Source organism: Bactrocera neohumeralis, chromosome 4, assembly GCF_024586455.1.
Source record: "Bactrocera neohumeralis isolate Rockhampton chromosome 4, APGP_CSIRO_Bneo_wtdbg2-racon-allhic-juicebox.fasta_v2, whole genome shotgun sequence".
NCBI lineage: Eukaryota > Metazoa > Arthropoda > Insecta > Diptera > Tephritidae > Bactrocera > Bactrocera neohumeralis.
Window position 1 is genome coordinate 18,887,334 of NC_065921.1, and position 20,817 is coordinate 18,908,150.

At 34.8% G+C, this 20,817-nt stretch overlaps 2 protein-coding genes across 5 annotated transcripts in view; one reads left to right on the plus strand and one right to left on the minus strand.

Moving 5' to 3' along the window:
- Window positions 1-20,817, minus strand: part of LOC126757345 (sodium channel protein 60E) — a 268,245-nt gene that overhangs the window by 172,405 nt on the left and 75,023 nt on the right. For all 3 annotated transcript variants that reach the window (XM_050471173.1, XM_050471174.1, XM_050471172.1), the window contains exon 2: window positions 19,398-19,606. In XM_050471173.1, coding sequence (XP_050327130.1) covers window positions 19,398-19,606 — 209 coding nt within the window. The remainder of the gene's footprint in view (window positions 1-19,397; window positions 19,607-20,817) is intronic.
- Window positions 1-20,817, plus strand: part of LOC126757364 (mitochondrial thiamine pyrophosphate carrier-like) — a 150,579-nt gene that overhangs the window by 124,813 nt on the left and 4,949 nt on the right. The gene's annotated exons all lie outside the window — the stretch shown is intronic.

Below are 20,817 nucleotides of genomic sequence, written 5' to 3' on the forward strand. Positions count from 1 at the left end.
AAATGTACATTTTCTATTATTTATTGTCAAAAAATAGAAATGTTGTCTACGTTTCAATGTGTACTGAGATCAGTAGCCTTACACAATGCGAAGGACTGATATGGTCGTCAGGACTATAAAATGGGCAACTATGAAGCAGTCGCCTAACACAATAGGGTTAACGATTTTTGTATAATTTTTCGGTTTAAACTTTATTACTCTTTCATAAGTGTTTTGGTGAATACTTCTATTTCGTAAATGATTTCTTTATGTTCGTCTAGCTGTACGATCATCTAACCGTCAATAACAACTTGAGTGAAAATTTGCATATTTTACGCTATAATCGATTCTACTATAAAACTCAAATACAGAAAGTACATATGCACACAAATTTAAATAACATTTGTATAGGCATATGAGCATCACTACTCCCTTGGCAATCATAGTTTCACTAACACATCCATATACTATATTTGTTTATGGTAAGTACATCCACCTATATAAACAGCTGCCCACGAAATGCCTGTGTATGCATTGTTTTGTGGGAAGCGATGCATATTTGCAGCGGAAACCTTCGTTGAACGTGGTGGCGGCCCCAAGCGATCGCTTGAAGGCTACTGCCGCTGCTGCCATGAGCAGCGGAAACGCTTGAAAGTATGCAAACATACAATTGCAGAAAATCAATGCCAGAGCATGAGCTCGCGAAATGTACATTGTTTCACACAAGTGTTTGCATTGTGCGCACACGCACGCAAAGGTATTTAATAATCAATGATTAATTGCCTTTGATTGCAGTCAATCTTTAACGCAATCGCTTTCTCCTGCAGCGCAGTAATAAATGTGCATTTAAATAAGCTCATGCTCAAGTGCAGGCGGAAATGCTCGATCACATGTGTAAAAAATGTTTATTAAATAATCATTTATATAACCTTGGCATGTGCACAGCACGAGTTAAAGTCCTCTTTTATGGGTATAATAAAAGTAATAGGTTGCAGCAAATATACACATTTCCATATATATTTGTATGCTAGGGTGTCTGATATTTCGCAACTTGATTATTTACTAGCAGACGTTGAATAATTTGTTGTAGCGCTTCTGCAAAAACAGAAATAAAAAAACAAAACCTTCACAGGTTCAAGGTTTATTTACAAGAACTTCATTTTGATAGTTCAGTTTGTACGGCAGCTATATGCTATAGTCTTCCGATCTGAATGATTTCTTGGGAGATTGAAGCGTTGTCTTCGATAATGATTTTTACCAAATTTTATGAAAAAGCCTTGACAAATAAAAGAGTTTTTCATACAAGAACTAGAGTTTGATCATTCAGTTTGTATGACAGCTATATGCTATAGTCGCCCAATTTGAAAAATTTTTGGTGAGATTGTATCGTTGATTTAAAAAACAACCCATGCCAATTTTCATAAAGATACCTCCTGAAATAAAAATTTTGTTCATATAAGAATTCAATTACGATCGTTACTTTGTATGGCAGCTATATGCTGTAGTGGGCTGATCTAGCAAATTTGTTCAGAGATTTTATCGTTGTTTTGATAATGTTCAAATTTCGTGTAGAAATCTCGTCAAATAAAAGAGTTTTCCATAAAAGAACTCCATTTTGGTTATTCAGTTAATATGGCAGCTATGTGCTATAAAGGTCCAATATTAACGGTTCCAACAAATGAGTAGTTGCTTGATGAGGAAAGAATGCGTGCAAAATTTCTTGTCGGTGTCTCAAAAACTGAAAGACTAGTTCGTGTATATACAGACAGAAGCGCAGATTAATATGGCTAAATCGAGTCAGCTCGTTATACTGATCATTTATATATATACCTTATATTGTGGGGTCTCTGACGATTCCTTTTGGTTGTTACAAATATCGTAGCAAACTTAATATACCCTGCTCATGTAAAATAACTTGTGAAATAAATCAGTTCAGATATTATAATCTATTAAATTTCATTATTTTCACTCCATTCTCTACACACACATACATATGTACATATAAAAATACTATGTTGACATATAAATAAGTGTCAGTTATCATATTTATAGCTGCAATTGAAACTTCCCACATTTGGTCATTAAGCTGCCATAAACGCCGCCACAGCAACTCAATGTGCTCATAAATAGCGTGGGTGTCACGTGGCGTATACGCAACATCTGCATTTCACACGCATTCAAATATCGACTTTATTAATTATTCACCACGCAGAGCTCATTCGTCACTACCTTCTCATAAATATTTGTCATTAATTTTGCAATTAAGGAACTTCAAGAATTTCTGCAAAAAAAAAAAACGTTTTGTTTAATAAATTGATTCCGCAAATATTTTAAGTGCTAATTAAAGCAATCAAAGCGAATTTTCACTTATTTGCTTGTGTATGTGTATCAGTAGCAATTGTGCGTATATTATTTTGCATTGAAAATTAAATTATTTTACTATATGTATGTATGTAACCTTTGTATATATGCCTATGTACATATTAGGGTGGGTCCAAAAAATACAGATATATATTTTTTTCTTCTTCTTCTTGCGAGAGACTTTCAAAATGCAACTAATATGTATTATTAGGAAGGCCCTCCGCTTTTCAGCTTTCTTTTTTACTTCATTATTGGATAGAAAAATGCTATTGAACAAATGGAAAACTTTTTTGATTTGATTTTATATTGAAATTGAATTCTATCGGGTGATTTTTTTGAGGTTAGGATTTTCATGCATTAGTATTTGACAGATCACGTGGGATTTCAGACATGGTGTCAAAGAGAAAGATGCTCAGTATGCTTTGACATTTCATCATGAATAGACTTACTAACGAGCAACGCTTGCAAATCATTGAATTTTATTACCAAAATCAGTGTTCGGTTCGAAATGTGTTTCGCGCTTTACGTCCGATTTATGGTCTACATAATCGACCAAGTGAGCAAACAATTAATGCGATTGTGACCAAGTTTCGCACTCAGTTTACTTTATTGGACATTAAACCAACCACACGAATGCGTACAGTGCGTACAGAAGAGAATATTGCGTCTGTTTCTGAGAGTGTGGCTGAAGACCGTGAAATGTCGATTCGTCGCCGTTCGCAGCAATTGGGTTTGTGTTACCAAGATCATGCGATTTAACGCCTTTAGACTATTTTTTGTGGGGCTACGTCAAGTCTAAAGTCTACAGAAATAAGCCAGCAACTATTCCAGCTTTGGAAGACAACATTTCCGAAGAAATTCGGGCTATTCCGGCCGAAATGCTCGAAAAAGTTGCCCAAAATTGGACTTTCCGAATGGACCACCTAAGACGCAGCCGCGGTCAACATTTAAATGAAATTATCTTCAAAAAGTAAATGTCATGAACCAATCTAACGTTTCAAATAAAGAACCGATGAGATTTTGCAAATTTTATGCGTTTTTTTTTTAAAAAAAGTTATCAAGCTCTTAAAAAATCACCCGATACATGCCAACACTTTTTTCGTAAACCTCATCATTCCAAAGTTATTACAGTTTTTTTCTTCAATTTTATAACACGCTAAAAAAAATTATTATGCTAGTATGATATAGAAGGATATACAGCTTTCCTTTCATAATGAGAAGCCTGAAAACGAAGAGCTCATATCTAGAGATATGTTTTTTGAATTGACTGCCAACCAATTTTTCATACCATAAAGTAGAAAAAATATAATTTTTTTTGGCAAACCCTAATAAATTTAAAGGTTTTGTCACCGTTACTTTCCTATTATTAGAGAGAATTTTTTTCAACTGTCTACCAACCAATTTTTTAGTGCATAAGGTCAGAAAAAAATTTTTTTTTTGACACACCCTAATACTTTTGTGTTTTTGTCACCGTTACCTTGCTTGCACTCCGTTGTCGCTCACATTTTTTGCAAGCTAATTTTTGTTGTTCAAATTGTGTTTAATGAGAATGTAAATTTTTCAATTAAAGCACTTAATGGTAATATTGAATACACACACTTAAACATATCGTCACCTAAAAAGCAAAACAACGTATCATCAAATCGTAATTGAGGTTTTTATTGCTTACGGTTCACTACATCATATTATTTTTATGTAGATTACAATTTTCAGGTTCTGCTGTTAGATTAAAAAGTGATGATCATCAAAAGTGATGATCATCAAAAAAATAAATTGGAAATCGCAGTCAGATATAATAACCAATGTATAACCGTTTTATTTGTTTCAATATGAGTGTGTGATAACCAATATATAACCACTTTATAACCAAAACTCAAATTTTGTTTCAATATGAGTGGTTTCTATAACAACGTTTCTCCTTCGCTGTAAACTATGAAAAGTGATGTTACGTTATTTTGCATTTTAGATGACGATATGTGTGAACACATTTTCCCATTTATGTCAAATAATTGGAACTTGTTGATTGTATTATTTTATGTATTAAGCATATCAAAAAATAATAATCTTAATTGATTGCTCCGAGTATAAAAATATACTTTTAATTATATTAATGTTTTTCTTTTTATATTAATATATTATTATTGTAATTTTATTGCATTGTAAAAACGTTTAATTTACGAATGCCGAGAGTTGAAGTGCTCATAAAACACCCACACATAAATATTTTCTCTTAAAAAATTAAAAATAAATTAAATTTTGTTTGAATAAATTTATTTATTTTTGCCTCAAAATCGTAAATACGACTTACTCGCTCATCAACTCCCAGTTAAATACACCACAAATTAATGAAAATTATTTACATCAAATACACAGCAACACGTCATTTACACATATTAACGCCACAATTAAGATATTTTAAATTTATATGGACTTTTGCAACCACATTGCGGTCAGAGGTCATGTCGCATTGATAAAGTGAAGCCAACATTATTTGTTAGTTATTTATTTAAACAGTTTTACACGCACAAATGGTACACTGAAATCAGTTAGAAGTCAGTTACGCCATACGTATTTGATTTGTAAATGATTTTCTTGCTTTTAGTAATAACAACGCACGCAAATGCAAATAAAGCCGTCGCAGCTGACCCGGTGAACCACTGCGTATGAGTAACATATTTGCCTTTGTACGCAAACGCTAATGTTTGTGCAAACAGCAAAGCGGTTGTATATATACAAACGCATGTATATATGTGTGCATATATATATTTCGATTTGTGTGTATATTTGAATGCGTGCGTGAATGTGTGTGTGCTTTTATGCTTTGCCAACCAATGAATATCGATTCATATTTGATTAGCGTAAATGTAATTGAATGACAGTTGGTAATGGTAATGGTAATGGATGCGCCTCAGCCTACACACACACATTGCGCCTATAAACCTAAATAGCGGTTGTTTTGTTTTATTTACAAACGTTGAAAGCAGAGTATTTGTGGCAGTTGTGGTTGTGTTTGCTCTGTGTTGGTTTTGTCGGTTACTTTATGACAGCTCGTTTATTGACAGCCTAATGTCAATGCTCTAAACTGAACTGAATTGCTATAAATATTTAATGTGTGTTTTTGCTCATATATGCTAATTATAGCAGCTAGTGTCACATTGAATTAATAAAAGAAAACTTTGTGAGGTGTGATGTCCTGCCGTTCTTTTTTTTATTTTTATTTTTTATATCTTTTTTTATATAACACAACTGTACCTTAAAGTACGTCTAGAAAAAGTTAACAAAATTCTTTAAAATTAGCTTTATAAATAAAAAAATATATAAAATAAAAACAGCGAAACTTTTTCAGAAAATTTGGATATTTAATTGTTTACCTCAATCATTTTAGCTATTTTTTAAAAAAGTGTTGCTTGCTTTTGAAATTGAATTTTTTGTCATGCTTGATATCTTTTCTCACTAATTTTTCAATAATTGTCCCATCTTCTTGAGTTAATCAATGTAAAAAAAATTATATTTTCTTTAATGTTTTTTTAAATCGCAGTCTTAAAACCAACTTTATGTCACCTAGTGTCTATAAAATATTTGTTTTAGAACGAAAAGTGTTTAAAATAGTTCCTTCAGCGAATTTTGATTTAATAATTCGATCGAACGGATTTCGCGGAGCGGCAATTTCAGTTTGGAGAACAAGAAAACCCCACACGCAGCCAAATCTGGCGAATAAAGTGGCCGATCGATGGTTTTCATTGCGTTTTTGGTTTTAAATTCGGTCACAATCGTAGCTCGAATGCACCATTATCATCGTGTTTATGCATGAATTGTTCTTCCACAATTCTGACCGTTTTCGACGGATGTTCTCACGCAACCGCCTCAATACGGCCCAATAGAACTCCTTATTCAGCGTCTGTCCCTTCCACCAAGAATATCGAAGTAATAATGAGCATCACCTTGATTTTTGAGCGGCTTTGGCGTGGTTTTTTGAGTTTCCCATGCATTCCGATGATTGCATTTCAAACTCTTCAACTCATGTCTCATCGTAGTTATAATTTTCTGCATGATTGTGGGATCGGAGTTCGCAAAATGTTCAAAGACATCTGTTTACGGTGCTCTTTTTGAAAAAATTCCGATTTATCGGGACGAGTTGAGCAAGAACACGTTTCATACCCAAAATATCCACCAAAATCATTCGAACGGACTGGCAAGAGATGTCAAGCTCTCTTGCCTGACGATTACCAAGCGTCCCAAATATCCACCAAAATCATTCGAACGGACTCGCAAGAGATGTCAAGCTTTCTTGCCATCTTCCTTACACCTGCCTGACGATTTTCAGGCGCCTCATTCTTCACTGTTTTAATATTTTCATCAGTTGAAGAGGTCGAAGGTCGTCCAGAACGAGGCATGTCTTCAATGATCTCTCGACCATCTTTGAAGGCCTTGTACCAAAGACAAATTCTTATTTCATATTTATATCCATAGTAAAAATCGGAAAATTTGTTTGAAACATCATTTACCCAGGGAATTTAAATTACAATTTTGAAATACGTTTTTGTCCTAATGTATGACTACCAGAGCAAAACGAGGGTGAATTATATTCATTTTGGAAACCAAATCACATATGGCTCCGACAATTTTATTAACCAATTATGTGGGAGAAAGGCATCCAACAGGTCGTAGAACCTCATATTCGCTGAACAATAAGCCTAGGGAAAAGAATTGATGTGTTTTGCCAAATGCCCACGAGTCAGTAGCCATACTTTCTAAGATATGCATAATATATTGATTAGAGATCGCGGCAGTTACAACTCAAAAACTACTTTAAGTCTGCCCACTGCCATCCATGCCGAATTCGAGTTTGTTTTTAATTTATTCGGTGATTGAGTTATAATGCTTGATATATTTCAAAATAATTCTAAAAGGCATGGCAAGAGACGGGTCTTTTCAGAATATCAAAGAAAATGGCTGCCAAGTGTCATACCGATTTCCCAAATTTTACTCCAGTTATGTCTTAGATAAGCGAACTTAATCACAAACTTGATATGTACAATCTTTATTAGTCCTAGATATACCCTGACGGTTTGCAACGATTTTTGTAACTTTCAGAAGGAACGGTCGGATACCCAATAATGCATATACAAATATAAATGATCAGGATGAGAAACTGAGTCGGTTTAGCTCTAGTTTTTGGGTTACATGAGTTTCCTCGGGTATAAAACAGGTTTTTTCCAGCCATTTTTTTCTCATGTAAAACATTAAATATTTTTTTTTACAATTTTTTATTGTTACAAACATACACTATTAACAAAAAAATTCTGAAATTTTTGAAAAAAAATATTTTAAACTCGGCCATTGCGACGCCATTTCCGGTGACCCCTCGGAAAAAGATGCACCCGCATCGGCAGGATAACTCCTTACAGGATTGTCTAAAGTGAAAAAAGTATAACTTAGAACTTGGACGAATAAAAAAAACTGAAGATTGGATTTTTGGCAGCCATTTTTACAAAAAAAAGTCAAAATTTCAGTGAAAATTTCGTATCATTACTTTCTTCTATTAGTTGTAATCGAAAATTAGGAATTTTTTTTCAAAGACCTGTGTAAAATTTCATTGAGATCAATTGAGTAGTTCTCGAAAAATCTTGCCAAGCGACTTCAAAAATACACTGCGCATCATCAGGTTAGCACACCCCCTATCAGCTTTATATAATTGCTCTTGTAGTTGTTTTTGTTAAGATGCAGCAAAATTATTTTACTCTATTTTTCTGATCTTCGTATACACCATCACTGGCAAAGAGAACATGTGAAAGAAGGATCCCGTTATTTGGTTTTTGCTATTTTCTATTATTTTTGATGGAGAAGTGTGTTGTATTTTTGCGTCATCAGGTTAGCACATGCAAATTCTTTTCAGTTTATCTTCAACAGTTGAATGCGTATTGCAACCAATTTTTTTATACTGCTAAAGTAAACTATTCGCTTTAATACGGGTAAAGGAAAATCGCTATCTGTTGAGGAGAGATCCAAAATTGAAGCTTACAAGGAAGCAGGGATGTCAATAAGTTCAATATCCAAAAAATGGGCAGAAGTCGTAAAGTTATATCAGCATTCCTCAGCAATAAGTTGAATTATGGCAAAAATAACAAAGAAGGGAATAATAGAGTGATTTCCGCTGCTGATAAGAGAGCAATTTTGAGAGAAGCCTCAAACTCTCACGCCTCGACCGCAAAGATTAGGGCAAATGTTAATGTTAAAGCGAGCTTATCTACAATTCAAAGAGTGATACGTAGTGCTCCACATTTAAAAAGACTGAAATTAAAGAAAAAAACCCTCACTAAACGTTGCTAGAAAGGAAGTGCGCGTTACGTTATCTTCTCGGATGAAAAAAAATTTAATTTGGAAGGTCCGGACGGATACAACTACTACTTCCATGATCTTCGCAAAGAGGAACATCAGTTGGATCGCCTTCATAGTAGGGTGGGGGGTGTGATGGTGTGGGGCGCCATCTCCTATTACGGTACGTGCGAGTTACAGTTTTTAACTACAAATATGAATGCAAACACTTACAAAAACGTACTTTTCCCCATTTCCAAAACGTGTTCGGAGATCTGCCGTGGACTTTCCAACACGACAATGCCCCGATCCACACTGCCCGGGTGGTTAAGTCATGGATTGAGGACCAAAATGTCCGTCTAATGCAGTGGCCGCCTTATTCACCCGACAGCAATATAATAGAAAACGTATAGGGATGGCTGGTTCGTAAAGTTTACGAGTCTGGGAAACAATATTCCAACAAAGAGGAGCTAATTGAAGGTTCACTTAATTATATTGGAAAATTATATGAATCGTTTCCAATCGAATCTATGAGGTAATTCTCAACAAGGAAGGATCGACACATTATTAATTTTTGTATAGAAATGTTAAAATTACTATATGTAACAATTTATAAAATATTTCATGGTTGAAAAACTTTTCAACAATGAAAAAAAAATGATGTGTGCTAAGCTGATGACCAAATTTGAATTGTTAATTTTTATGTTATTTTTCGAAAAAAAAAACAAAAAAATATTTTACAAAAATTAAAAGCCAGTATTTCTTGTTTTATTTAACTCGGAATTGAATGGGCCATAAACAAAAATAATTTTTATTAATTTTAAAAACATTACTGCTTTATGTTTCGAACCTAAAGCACTTACACGAGGGTATGTGCTAACCTGATGATGCGCAGTGTATAGTTTCGAGAAAAATACGTTTAAAGACGGCGCACTTAGCCTAGCTAACCTCGAGCGCACAAGTTCTCAAAGGCTGTATCTCCGAAGCTATTACTCCGATCAACTTGAAAATTTAGAACAATATTCTACAGGTGTTGTAGAATTTAATAAGACAATAAAAAAATCGATTTTTTTGAAACCCGTAAACCCATGTAACCCGTTAATTTTGTCTTTCAGTTTGAGGTTTACCTCGATTTTAGAGCAATGTTATGAGAAAAACATATTTGTAATAAAAATTAAATTTTCAACCCTATCAAAAAAAAATCGCATCAATTTTTTCGCATTTTCTCTTTAATGTTAGCCGTGACATGCAACCGCCGCCAACTTCGCTTAACCCAAGATTATGTTTTTCCAGTACAAATTACATATGTATATGTATATAAAAGCATTTATGCGTCCACATGTGCTGACAATTCCACTTTATCGCTTGCCGGCCTTTGAGGCGCATTCAAGCCAATAACTATCTCACTGACGCTTTGCACCTTCTGTCAACACCTTTTCTTCTCTGTCATTTCCTTTTAAGGTCTTCCGTGTGTGCCTCTGTTCAACTACTTTCGTATGGGTGTATGTGTGTGGCTTTGTGGACATCGCATGTGCACATATGTACAAATACAACGCATATATACGCGCAGGTAAGGTATATAGGAAGTCTCTGTTTGCTCACAAAGCGCATACAAAATGAGGGAAGTCACGGTTGAAAGAACGCAAACGCAAACGCAACAGTAAATTGTTGTTAGTATAAACAAATATCTACCGAAGTAAGCGGCTATGTGTGTGTTTGTGTACTTTGGCTGCGTCTCTGTATTTGTGCAGCAGGTGTTAAAGCTGACATTTCTGCTGATGCTTCGCCACAAATCATAACACACACACATGCACGTTTATAAAAAAAATATGCACACATACCTATAAAGGGTGCCTGCTTCATGTCCACACGCACAGGGAGCTCACCTGACGGCGCATTATTTATTTTTGTATACGGTACTTTTTATTTACTCTCTAGATTTACATGTTTGTGTGTTACTGTTTCTGAAAAAGCCTAGAGGTTGGAGCTGGCTGACCATACAACACACATACATACATACATATTTAAATATATAAGTGTATATGTTGTACTGTACAGTGGAGGGCATTCAACTTGTGTACTGAATTTTCTATGATAAAAGCTACAACAAAAAAAAATAACGTTTAGCTGCTTATTTGCTTAGTTTGTTTGTGTTTGTGCTTTATAAAAATGTGACTGCAGTGTTCAATGTGTATGTAGTAGCTATTCGATTAAAGTGCGTAACTGTTTAATATTTGCAGTTCTTATAGTTACTTTTGTTGGCCAATAACTGTTGTTTACTTTGTGTTTACACTTGGTTTATTCTAGCGCTCTTCTTATGTGTGAGGTTCATCAGCTAATTACCGTTTTGGAAGCAGTAATCTATTCCATTTTTAGTACCATAATGTATTGGCGCTTGATGTTTCTATCTTAGACCGTTGTATTATTCAATTCTTAAGCTCTTATAATAATTTGTATACTCTTGGGGGTCAACAACTTCGAAAATTGTCGTTTTTAATAAATAATAATTGCCTAAACTAATCTTTATTTACTAGAAATATTTATAACCGAATATATGTATATGGGTATTTATAGCCTGAGCAGCGTATGCATCAAGACAAAAAAGTACACGGAAAATATAATGAAATTATGCGGCTAAATGATATTTCAAACAAATGTATTTTGCTAAGTTGATAGAACCGTCCTTAATTACTATGCCAAATATGAGCGCGATCTGTCAACCAGTTTGTTTACAGCAGCTGCTCATGTCGGTACACCTCAGCAGTGTGCTGTTTTTTTGCAATGGATAAAAATATTTGAGAAAGAATTTGTCTCTTTTGTCTTACGGTGATTCAGTTTTATAAAACAAAGCCTTCAAAGACGGTTGAGAGATCGTTGAAGACATGCCTCATCCTGGACGACCTTTGACCTCTTCAACTGATCAAAATTAAAACGGTGAAAGATATATTGCTTGAAAATCATCAGGCAAGTGTTACAGATGGCAAGAGAGCTCGACTTTTCTCGCGAGTCGTTCGAATGATTTTGGTGGATATTTTGGGTAGGAAAAGCGTTCTTGCTCGACTTGTCTCGATAAAGCTGAATTGTTTTCAAAAAGAGCAACCAAGTCAACAATCATCGGAATGGAAGGAAAAAAACGAGCCGAAACCAAGCTGTTATATAAACTGACCGATCAAAATCTAGCCTTTGTATGGTCAACTTTTTTATTTGATAAAATATCTTCACGAAATTTGGCAGAGATTATTGTCCAAGGCAATGGTAATCTCAATCTCCAAACAAATTGTTTAGATCGAACTATCATATAGCTGTCTGCTTATAGCGGCTGCTTGGGTTAGGCGCTCTTATTCCGCCTTTTTCAATGAACAAATCAAGCATAATTTCTCAAAGTTTTATATGCAGCTTCAAGAATAAAATTTTGTATAAGTAATGTTCTGCGAACTTTAAATATAGTAATTATAGAAATTTATATGCCTCCACTACAATAAGTTTGTCAATTATGGATTATGCATCTGTGTCATCAAAGAAAGAAAACGATAAAGCCTGTCCGTCTTCTCTGTGTTCGAAATAATTCGTAATCACCTCTATACAAGCATTTCTAATAACCAATTGACATTACAATATAATTAATGTTTCTGAGGTGTGTCTGGTAAGGATTTTCTTCGCATTTGTGGTAACAGTTTTGATGTTAACCCAGACATATAGGCCTTTAAATTTTTAAGCTATTTTTGAACGGCTATAATTCTTTATATCAAGTGGAACACTTAAATGTAAATCCCGGCTGTCCACCGCTATTTCTATGGCAGTTTGTAGGAAAGTCAAATACTATTAGGTGGCCCAATGTGAAATCACTGCGACTAAAATTCTCCCACTCCATTGTCACTTCTCTGAACCACTCCGAGTTTCTGATGATATGCCATGTTTGCTAGCTGGTTGAACAAGTTAGGGATTGTCTCCACCTAGGCTAAGCTATATCTATTACATGCTTCTCGAAAATATCCACAAGTATTCAGAGGCATATAAGTTTCCTCTTTTCCGGTGTCTAATTGTAAGATGGTGCCTGTTCTGTCTAGTTCATCTGCTTATATTACTATGTCCTGAAAACCATTGCAGGTTTATAATGAAATAGATTGTTAGGACGCACTAGACACACTGTCTTCGACCTTAAGCCTTTTGTGATTTTAAAGCCTGTTAGCTATCTGTATATATGAATATATCAGCTGTTGCTTTTGTTCTAACAAGCAAGGCTTTCTTTAATTGCTGGGCTCTTCGGAAGGGACTGCATTGATCTGTTAGACGGGTGACGATTTTGGTGTCTAACTTTGCTGAGAAGTCATCACCTCTCACTCGATTGTCTAGTTTGAACCATCTGTATAAATGCTAATCCCTGCGTCTCTGTCCACCACGACCTTTCTCACTCTTTTCTGGAGGTGAGGGTAATATTGAGGTGTCTCAGTTGTAAGTAACACTATTTTTTTTGGAGGAACAGTACGAACTAGTTCCACTAGTATAAAAATCGGCTGTAGCTGCTTGGATTGCACGGTTGTATCGAAAGCCAAGCTTTTTTTTAACTTTTACTTCTCATTTGCTCAGTGTATGAATACTTTTTACATTTTTTTTATACACTCAGTTCAATCAGCTCCATCAGCTTATCTTTAAAGGCATTTTTCTCACTACAATTTTCAAAATTACCTAAGGGATTAGTCGGAGATTAAGGATCCGATCATTATCAAATTTTTCAGAAATTTCCTTATATAATTCGCCATATAAGAACCTAACAGTTTTTTGAAGTAATCAAATGGCAAAAAACGAGCAAAGTTTTTGGTAAAATTCAATATTTTCTAGCAGAAAATTTTTTTTACGTTTCGTCCACTGAGAAGTTTGGAATTACTGGAGCAATGAAGGCGCTTCGAACTTGGAGATCGCGTGTAACTCGAAAAATATTAAATTTTTTTCTTAAAAAATTTTAATTTTTTGTCTAACAAAATTTTACTGTGTACTTTTAAAATATTTATAAATATACCCTTTAAAATTTGAGTACAATTGATACAAAAGTTTTGTTATTAATTCTCAAAATTCGCATTTCCATAGGCTATTACACTACGTCTGCCCCTTAAATTGGCGTCAGCATTTTTTTTTTTTGGTTTTTGAATTACATAATGTTGAAAATGTTCTTAGTAGGTTAAAGTGCTCTATACTAATTCCTAACCACATATTTATATAAAAAAAACTTACCTACTTATTTTTACCGCAAAAGTAAAAAATGACAATCATTTCCTTCATTTCATTCAGGTATACTATATTTTTGACATGTTTTTTTCTACTTTATATACCTTTTAATAAGCGAACGAACTTTGCTGCTAGCTAATGATTATATAATGTATTATTTAAATCAATTGTTTGCTACTTAAACTTTCTTTGCCACAATGCTCTCTCGCCACAAATTAGCCGCACGCATAAGTTCTTGCTTAAAAGAGAGTCCAAGAAGAAGACGCAGCCAATAAATACAATAATAATAAGATATAATATGCGCATATGTAACAGAATATATGACAAATACATAAGTAAATAATTAATAACAGGTGACATATGTGGCGAGTTGAGAGCTTTGCGTGCTTAGCAGAGGACAAGCGTCGTCCGATTGCACACACACACACGTATACAAATGTATAAAGTATATAACACAGTTTGATGAATGATTAATTGCCCACATATTAAGCGTTAATACGCAGAACGGCAACACAACCCATATACTGCTGTTTCTGTATGTGTGTAAGTAGTGCTTTGCGCTCTACTAACTCCACTCATAACTAATGCATAGCCGCTAACAAATTCCTAAACTTATTACGCTTACAAATAATATATGAGCTCTAAAGCTACTTATGTGAGGCGCTTTGTCGACTGGTCAAAGGTAAAACACTCACATGCGCCGCGTCGCACACATAATTAACATTACTCATACGCACTGGTGTACTGGCAGTTGTAAGTAGACACTTGCCTTTGTGGCTTTCAATGGTGTGGCAACGAGTTAGCATATTTCTTTTTAAACACATTTAAGCGCTGACTAAGTGTCTTTGAAAGGACACACATACATACTGTGTATACATATGTGTACATATATGTGTGTGTGGAGTTTTTACAAGTGAAGCAGCAGACATAAAAATGAAAAATGCGCCGCAAGATTGCCGGAAACAACTGGAGATATATGTAAAAATCTATGCATATATGTGCGAAAGTAATATTATTCTATACGTGTGTGTGTGTGTGTGCGTGCTGTTGGAACGCATAAATCTCGACGCATTGCAGTGGCAGCTAAGCAAAACTGTTGTAGTGAAATTTATTTGCAGCTGTCAGCCGCCGCAGAACATGTCATTTATCCTGCACTGTAGCTGTGCCATGCCGCCTTATACACACACACACACACACATACACAAGTTTGTCTTATAATAATTGCGAATTTCTTTATACGCCCCAACCGCCAGTAGCTAAGCACGCGTATGCTTGGTTTCCTTCAGCTTTCTTGCCTTGCCGCAGCTTTCTGCTGCCTTTTGGCTTCGGAGAAAATGCAATTTTCCTGTTCACTCGTCAACGAGCATTGCATTCATTGGCTCTGAAATATGCTGCGCGTTGCTTTCTGTCATGCCATTCTCCCCTCAGCGCCGTCTATGTGCTCTGTGCTTTCTTTACTTGCCTGCTGCGCCGCAGGCATTCACCATTGTTTGGCATTTGTAGAGTGAAATTTTCCCCTCGCCGCCTTTGCAAGCTGAAATTTGGAAAAATTCTTGGAGAAAAGTGGTAATCTATGAATTTGATGTAGGCGTCATGCCGCAACCATTGACATTGCAGTGACGTGATCTATGGTAGCGCATATCAACTGAAGACACAATGAGTTTTCATTCTGTCATTTCACTGTTTTTCATTTGGCTAATCTCACACAAAGTTGAAATAGAAACTGCAATGATTCTAATATTGTCCTTTTCGGCCTTAAATTTCAAGCCATTCATAAATTTTTGAGCTATGCTAGTATATACAATTGTCTTTCAATTTTCTCACTTCAGAGCGTCATTTTTGTTGTCGTAACCGGTTTTGTCTCAACACTTTGAAATCATGAGAGTAATCCAAATTTAGAAATATTCATATGATTAGGACCAGATTAATTTTTGCAAGCATTTATTTCGTGTTGAAAGTCATAGTAGATGACATAGCTTGAACGTAACCAATAAAATCATTCTAATAGGTTTGGAAAGCTCAATTTATATTTTACTTAACATTCAACCTAAGAGCTACCAAATAAAACTCAAATTTTCAATAAAAATTTACCACTCAGACCATATTTAAAAGCATAAGTGATCATTTTGGTGTGAGAACTGAACTATATTTGCGTAACCCATAAGATATCCCCAAGAGAAACACTTAGTTTGATTGTCCTTCATAGAAAAATGATTAGCCTCTTGCTATACCAAATACCTTCCAAAAATAAAGATTAATTTAGAAGCACTTTTATCTGCATGGGCTTTAAAGGTCTTACCACGAATGTTGGACAACCCGAAAACCGGTCTCACTATGCCTGTTGCGGCTTACAACTCAACTACACTTTAGTTAAAATTTTACAATTCTTAATCATCATTTCGTCTAGTGAAAATTACCATGCCTGATGTATTTTACAACTCAACTAAATTTCAGTTGAAATTTCATAATTCCTAATCATCATTTCGCTTATCGAAAATTCCCATGCCCACTGTGATTTACAACTCTACTACACTTCAGTTGTAATTTTACAATTCTTAAGCATCATTTCGTCTAACGAAAATTACTATGCCCACTGTGACTTACAACTCAACTGTACTTCCGTTGAAATTTTACAATTTGAGCATCATTTCGTCTTACAAAAATTACCATGCCTATTGCATCGTACAACTCAACTACACTGCAGTTGAAATTTCACAATTTATCCGTATCCCAACTCAATGCGTAAAAAAAATTATGGAGAGTTGTCAACGTTTTACAACTTGTTTATGTTATCACTGTTTACAACCCTAAGCTACATCATAACGGTTGTCAAAAGCACATCAAAGAGAAAACTCATTATTAGCAGTTAACAGAGTATATTTGTAATTGATTTTGAAAAATTGTTGAATTAATATTAATTTTGAAGCATCATTTCGTCCGGCGTCTAGCCTATTGTGTTTAACTACTCAACTAAACCTCAGTTGTAGTTTTCCAATTTGATCGTATAACAGCTCAATCTGGCAAATAATTAAGTTAGGTTGTCGCATAATTTGTTTGTAACGGCACTGTTTATAAACCGTGAGTTCCTTGGTGGGGTCTTTCTTCTAACGAAAAGCAAATTGCTCGCTTAAATAAGAGAAAGTAATGGATGAATCTGCCAAAATGCGCTACTAAAACCACTAAGTCGTCCGGAAATGTTGCCCGGCTGGTAGATTTGATGTCTTAAGGAACTTGATTAATCTCAAGACGTTTCTCCTAAGTGTTACGTATAAAATTTTCTTAGTGTAAATGAAATTGATCCCTTTTTGAAAATTATCGTACTTTGAAAGTTTATCTTGCTCTGAATCTGAACTGTTTTTTTAAATTATTCTTCCAAACCATAAGTTTTATACCTAGTTTAGTGGTTTTACAAGTTGAGTTGTCTCAACTCCAACTCAACTGAGTCGAGTTGTAAACCCTTTTCAAACAAAGCTCATTTTCTATAAAATAAATCTACCATAACTATCAGTTAAAATCTGAGAAAATGTCTTAACCTAGTTCAGTTGTTTTACAAGTTGAGTTGTCTGAATTTCAACCCAACTGAGGCGAGTTGTAAATCCTTTTAAAAGAAAGCGTTTAATGCGCTCATTTTCTATAAAATAAATCTACCATTCACTATAAGTTCAAATCTGAGAAAATTGTACTCATTAAATACCCATGAGATTAAAGTTGGCCACTTACAATTCCTTATCACAGTATTGCCATTCTATGATGTGTCAATTGTATGTATCACCTTTCCAATTGTCGCAGTGCCTGTCAGTTGGCTTGCGGACACTATCCAGCAGCAAGATTCTACATGCGTCACTGCTTGTTGACAGTTTGGCAACTTCATTGCTTGTCATGTCATGTTTTTGGCACAGTTTGCCGTACAAGAAAACAATTGGCAGGACCATGAAGTGTACCTATGCTTGCATGCACGTACTCCCTCAACTCTGCCATTTCAACTGATTGCTCGAGTGTGTATGTGTATGTGCAAAGACAAATACTAAAATTTCCGATCAAACAGGAAATCGAAAAGCAAAACATTTGACAGTCAACTGGCGAGCAAATATCAGCCAACAACTTACTGACTAGATAAATAACAGCAGGTGTAGGTTGAGGCAAGAGTTCGCTCCGCATACAGGATACGTTTAATATATGTATAGTAAAGTGGTGGAAAATAAGAAAACAAACACTGATGGGTCATTTGCGCAAACATCGTTGTTATTTTAGGCTTTCGAAGTGTCAACGCTTCTTGACGGCAACGGCAACTTGCCACATCAGTTAGGATGACAAATGGGTCACTTGATTTAGATTGATTGATTGACTGATGGAATAGCATACCATTGGTGTATGTACATATGTATTCAACCAAAAAAATAAAACAAAGCTTTACTAATCAATTCGATTTAGAACAACAACCTTTGTTGTGTAAAATTTTTTGTATTTTTTTCGAACTCTCTTTCCCAAATTAAGTACTATTTCATCTACATATTTAAAATTCAAAAATTTTTTTAAGAGCAGATGGCAAATGGTATTTTCCGTGGTATATAAATTTTGATTTTATTTTAACTAGTCACACACTAGTGCTCAGTGGACTAGTTGCATCTTGAGAAAAAAAAAATACTTGCATTTTATTTTTTTCTAGTAGTGTCTATTCTAGGTAAATATTTTTTTTTATTATGGAAGTACATACATACATACATTTTAACTAGTACAAATCTGACTAGTCCCTTATGACATAAGTTTGAATTACTCAGTCCTGATATATTTGTACTGTAATTATTCCATAGCTTATAAATTCTGATTTTATTTTAACAAGTCACACACTAGTGCCCAATGGACTAGTTGCATCTTGACAAAAATAATTTTATTTTTCTCGTGTATTGTGTAAGAAGAAAATACTTTTATTTTAATATGCAAGCTTTTTTGAACTAGTTACAAACTAGTACAAATCTGTCTAATCCAATGTGCCACAGGTTTGAAGTACATATTCCTGATATGGACGATGTTTTACGTTTCTTTCAAATTTTTTCATCAAAACCGTAATAAACAATCGTTTTAATCTCACCAAAAAGTCAGCATTCAATTTTTAATCCGTCATTAACTAGTATAAACCTCATACATATATTAATTAGTAGATGCAATTTTCAAAAAATTTTAATCAGTTGTAAGATTAAAATAACAGTTTCATCAATTTCTGAATATATTCCTTTGTAATTACGAATCACCAATCAAGTAGTAACATTAAGACCAGTCACAAACTAGTTATAATTGGACCAGTCTCTTTTAAAATTTTATCTTTTTCAAATATCACATATTTCTTATTTACAATTCCTCACACTTTCTCCACTCGCCGAATATATAAAATATCCCCAAATTGAAATCGACCCAAAACGGGTCGCTTTTTAAAAAGCAGCACATCTTTCAGCGCCACTCTCATTCTTCATGCTCTCAACAGATGGATGGCACCAAATATACTGCTAATAAAATTCACTTACCTCTTCATAGATGAAATTATCAATTTCCTCCAGAGGTTTGCCGTACATATTCTCCGGAAACGGTTCGAATTTCTTTGGCAACACGTCGCCATCCTCGACAGTCGCCTTCGTCCTCGGATGGAAGCCATACTCACGCACCAATTGAATGTGACGATTCTCATGTTTGATTTGTGATTTTTGTGTGTAGGCAACGACTTGATGTTTGGCAACTGCAAGATACAAAACAAACAACAAAAAACAAATGATGAAATAACACACGAAAATAAATTCAAGCTTAGACAGTGAGCAGGAGAGAGACTGCTATAAAATACCTACAAGTACATTTGTGTATATAGAAAAAGTGTTGCAAAAACATTCCCAAATGCTTGAAATGGAAACTTTCGAATTTTTGTTTGTGCTGCAATGCGATTTGTTTATTTGTTGGCGGCCTCAAACGGATATTGAAATAAACTCTCCTGAATTGAGGTCGTGCTGCTAAGCGTGTGGGATTTAAAAAAAAAAAGTTGCATGTTGACGTTGATCCGACTGCAAAAAAGGCTTTTATATATATTTTTTTTTTTAAGTTTTCAATTCTATTTCTCTCATCTACTTGGCGGTTTATCGGTTTCAGTAGCCGCTTCATGGGCTTGGTAACAGTGCTTGTGGTTGTTCTAATTTCACCAATGCTCACTCGGTCCATAAATAATCTAGTAAATGGTTCGCCGAAAATGATGTTATGGCCTGGGAATGGCCATCGGCAGCTGTGTCCAACTAACACGGTGCGCGATTAAAGGGTTGTATAACGCTAGCGTAAGACGCTAAGGGCAAGTGAAATGGTAGAATAGAGTTGCATAGAAAGAAAGAAAAAAGTGTAATAAAGCGAGAAATAAGAGAAAATCGTCATCTAAATGGTTCGGTTCCGTTCGGCGCAATTACTATTTTCCGGTGAAACAATGCTGGACAAGAAAATGACTGCAACAGTCTTTAAATCTGGTTGGTGAAATATATTTTTTCGAGTAGACTGAAGTTACATTTATGCGAATGTTTTAAAGTAGCACTGAAATTAAGTCCTTTCAATTAACAAAGGTCCGATGGGTAGTAACTTGTTCATTATAAAGGCTGATTTATTTCTAGGTTCCCCTACTTTTTCAAAAAACAAAACACAGAAACTTCAAATTTAATTCGGAATGTTTATTAACACTCGAAAGAACATTCTGTGATATTTATTTTTTGAAGAATATCTCTTTCAAGTGTTGGCGACAGCAACGTCTGAGTCCGTCCATCCGTTGAGTCCAATTTAAGATGACTGGTTCGAACATTTCGACAGGTAACTGGCGAATGACACGCGTGATGTTTTGCTCCAAGGCCTGAATCGAAGCGGAACTGTCCGCATAGACTTTAGATTGTACATATTTCCACACGAAAAAGTTTAACGGTGTGA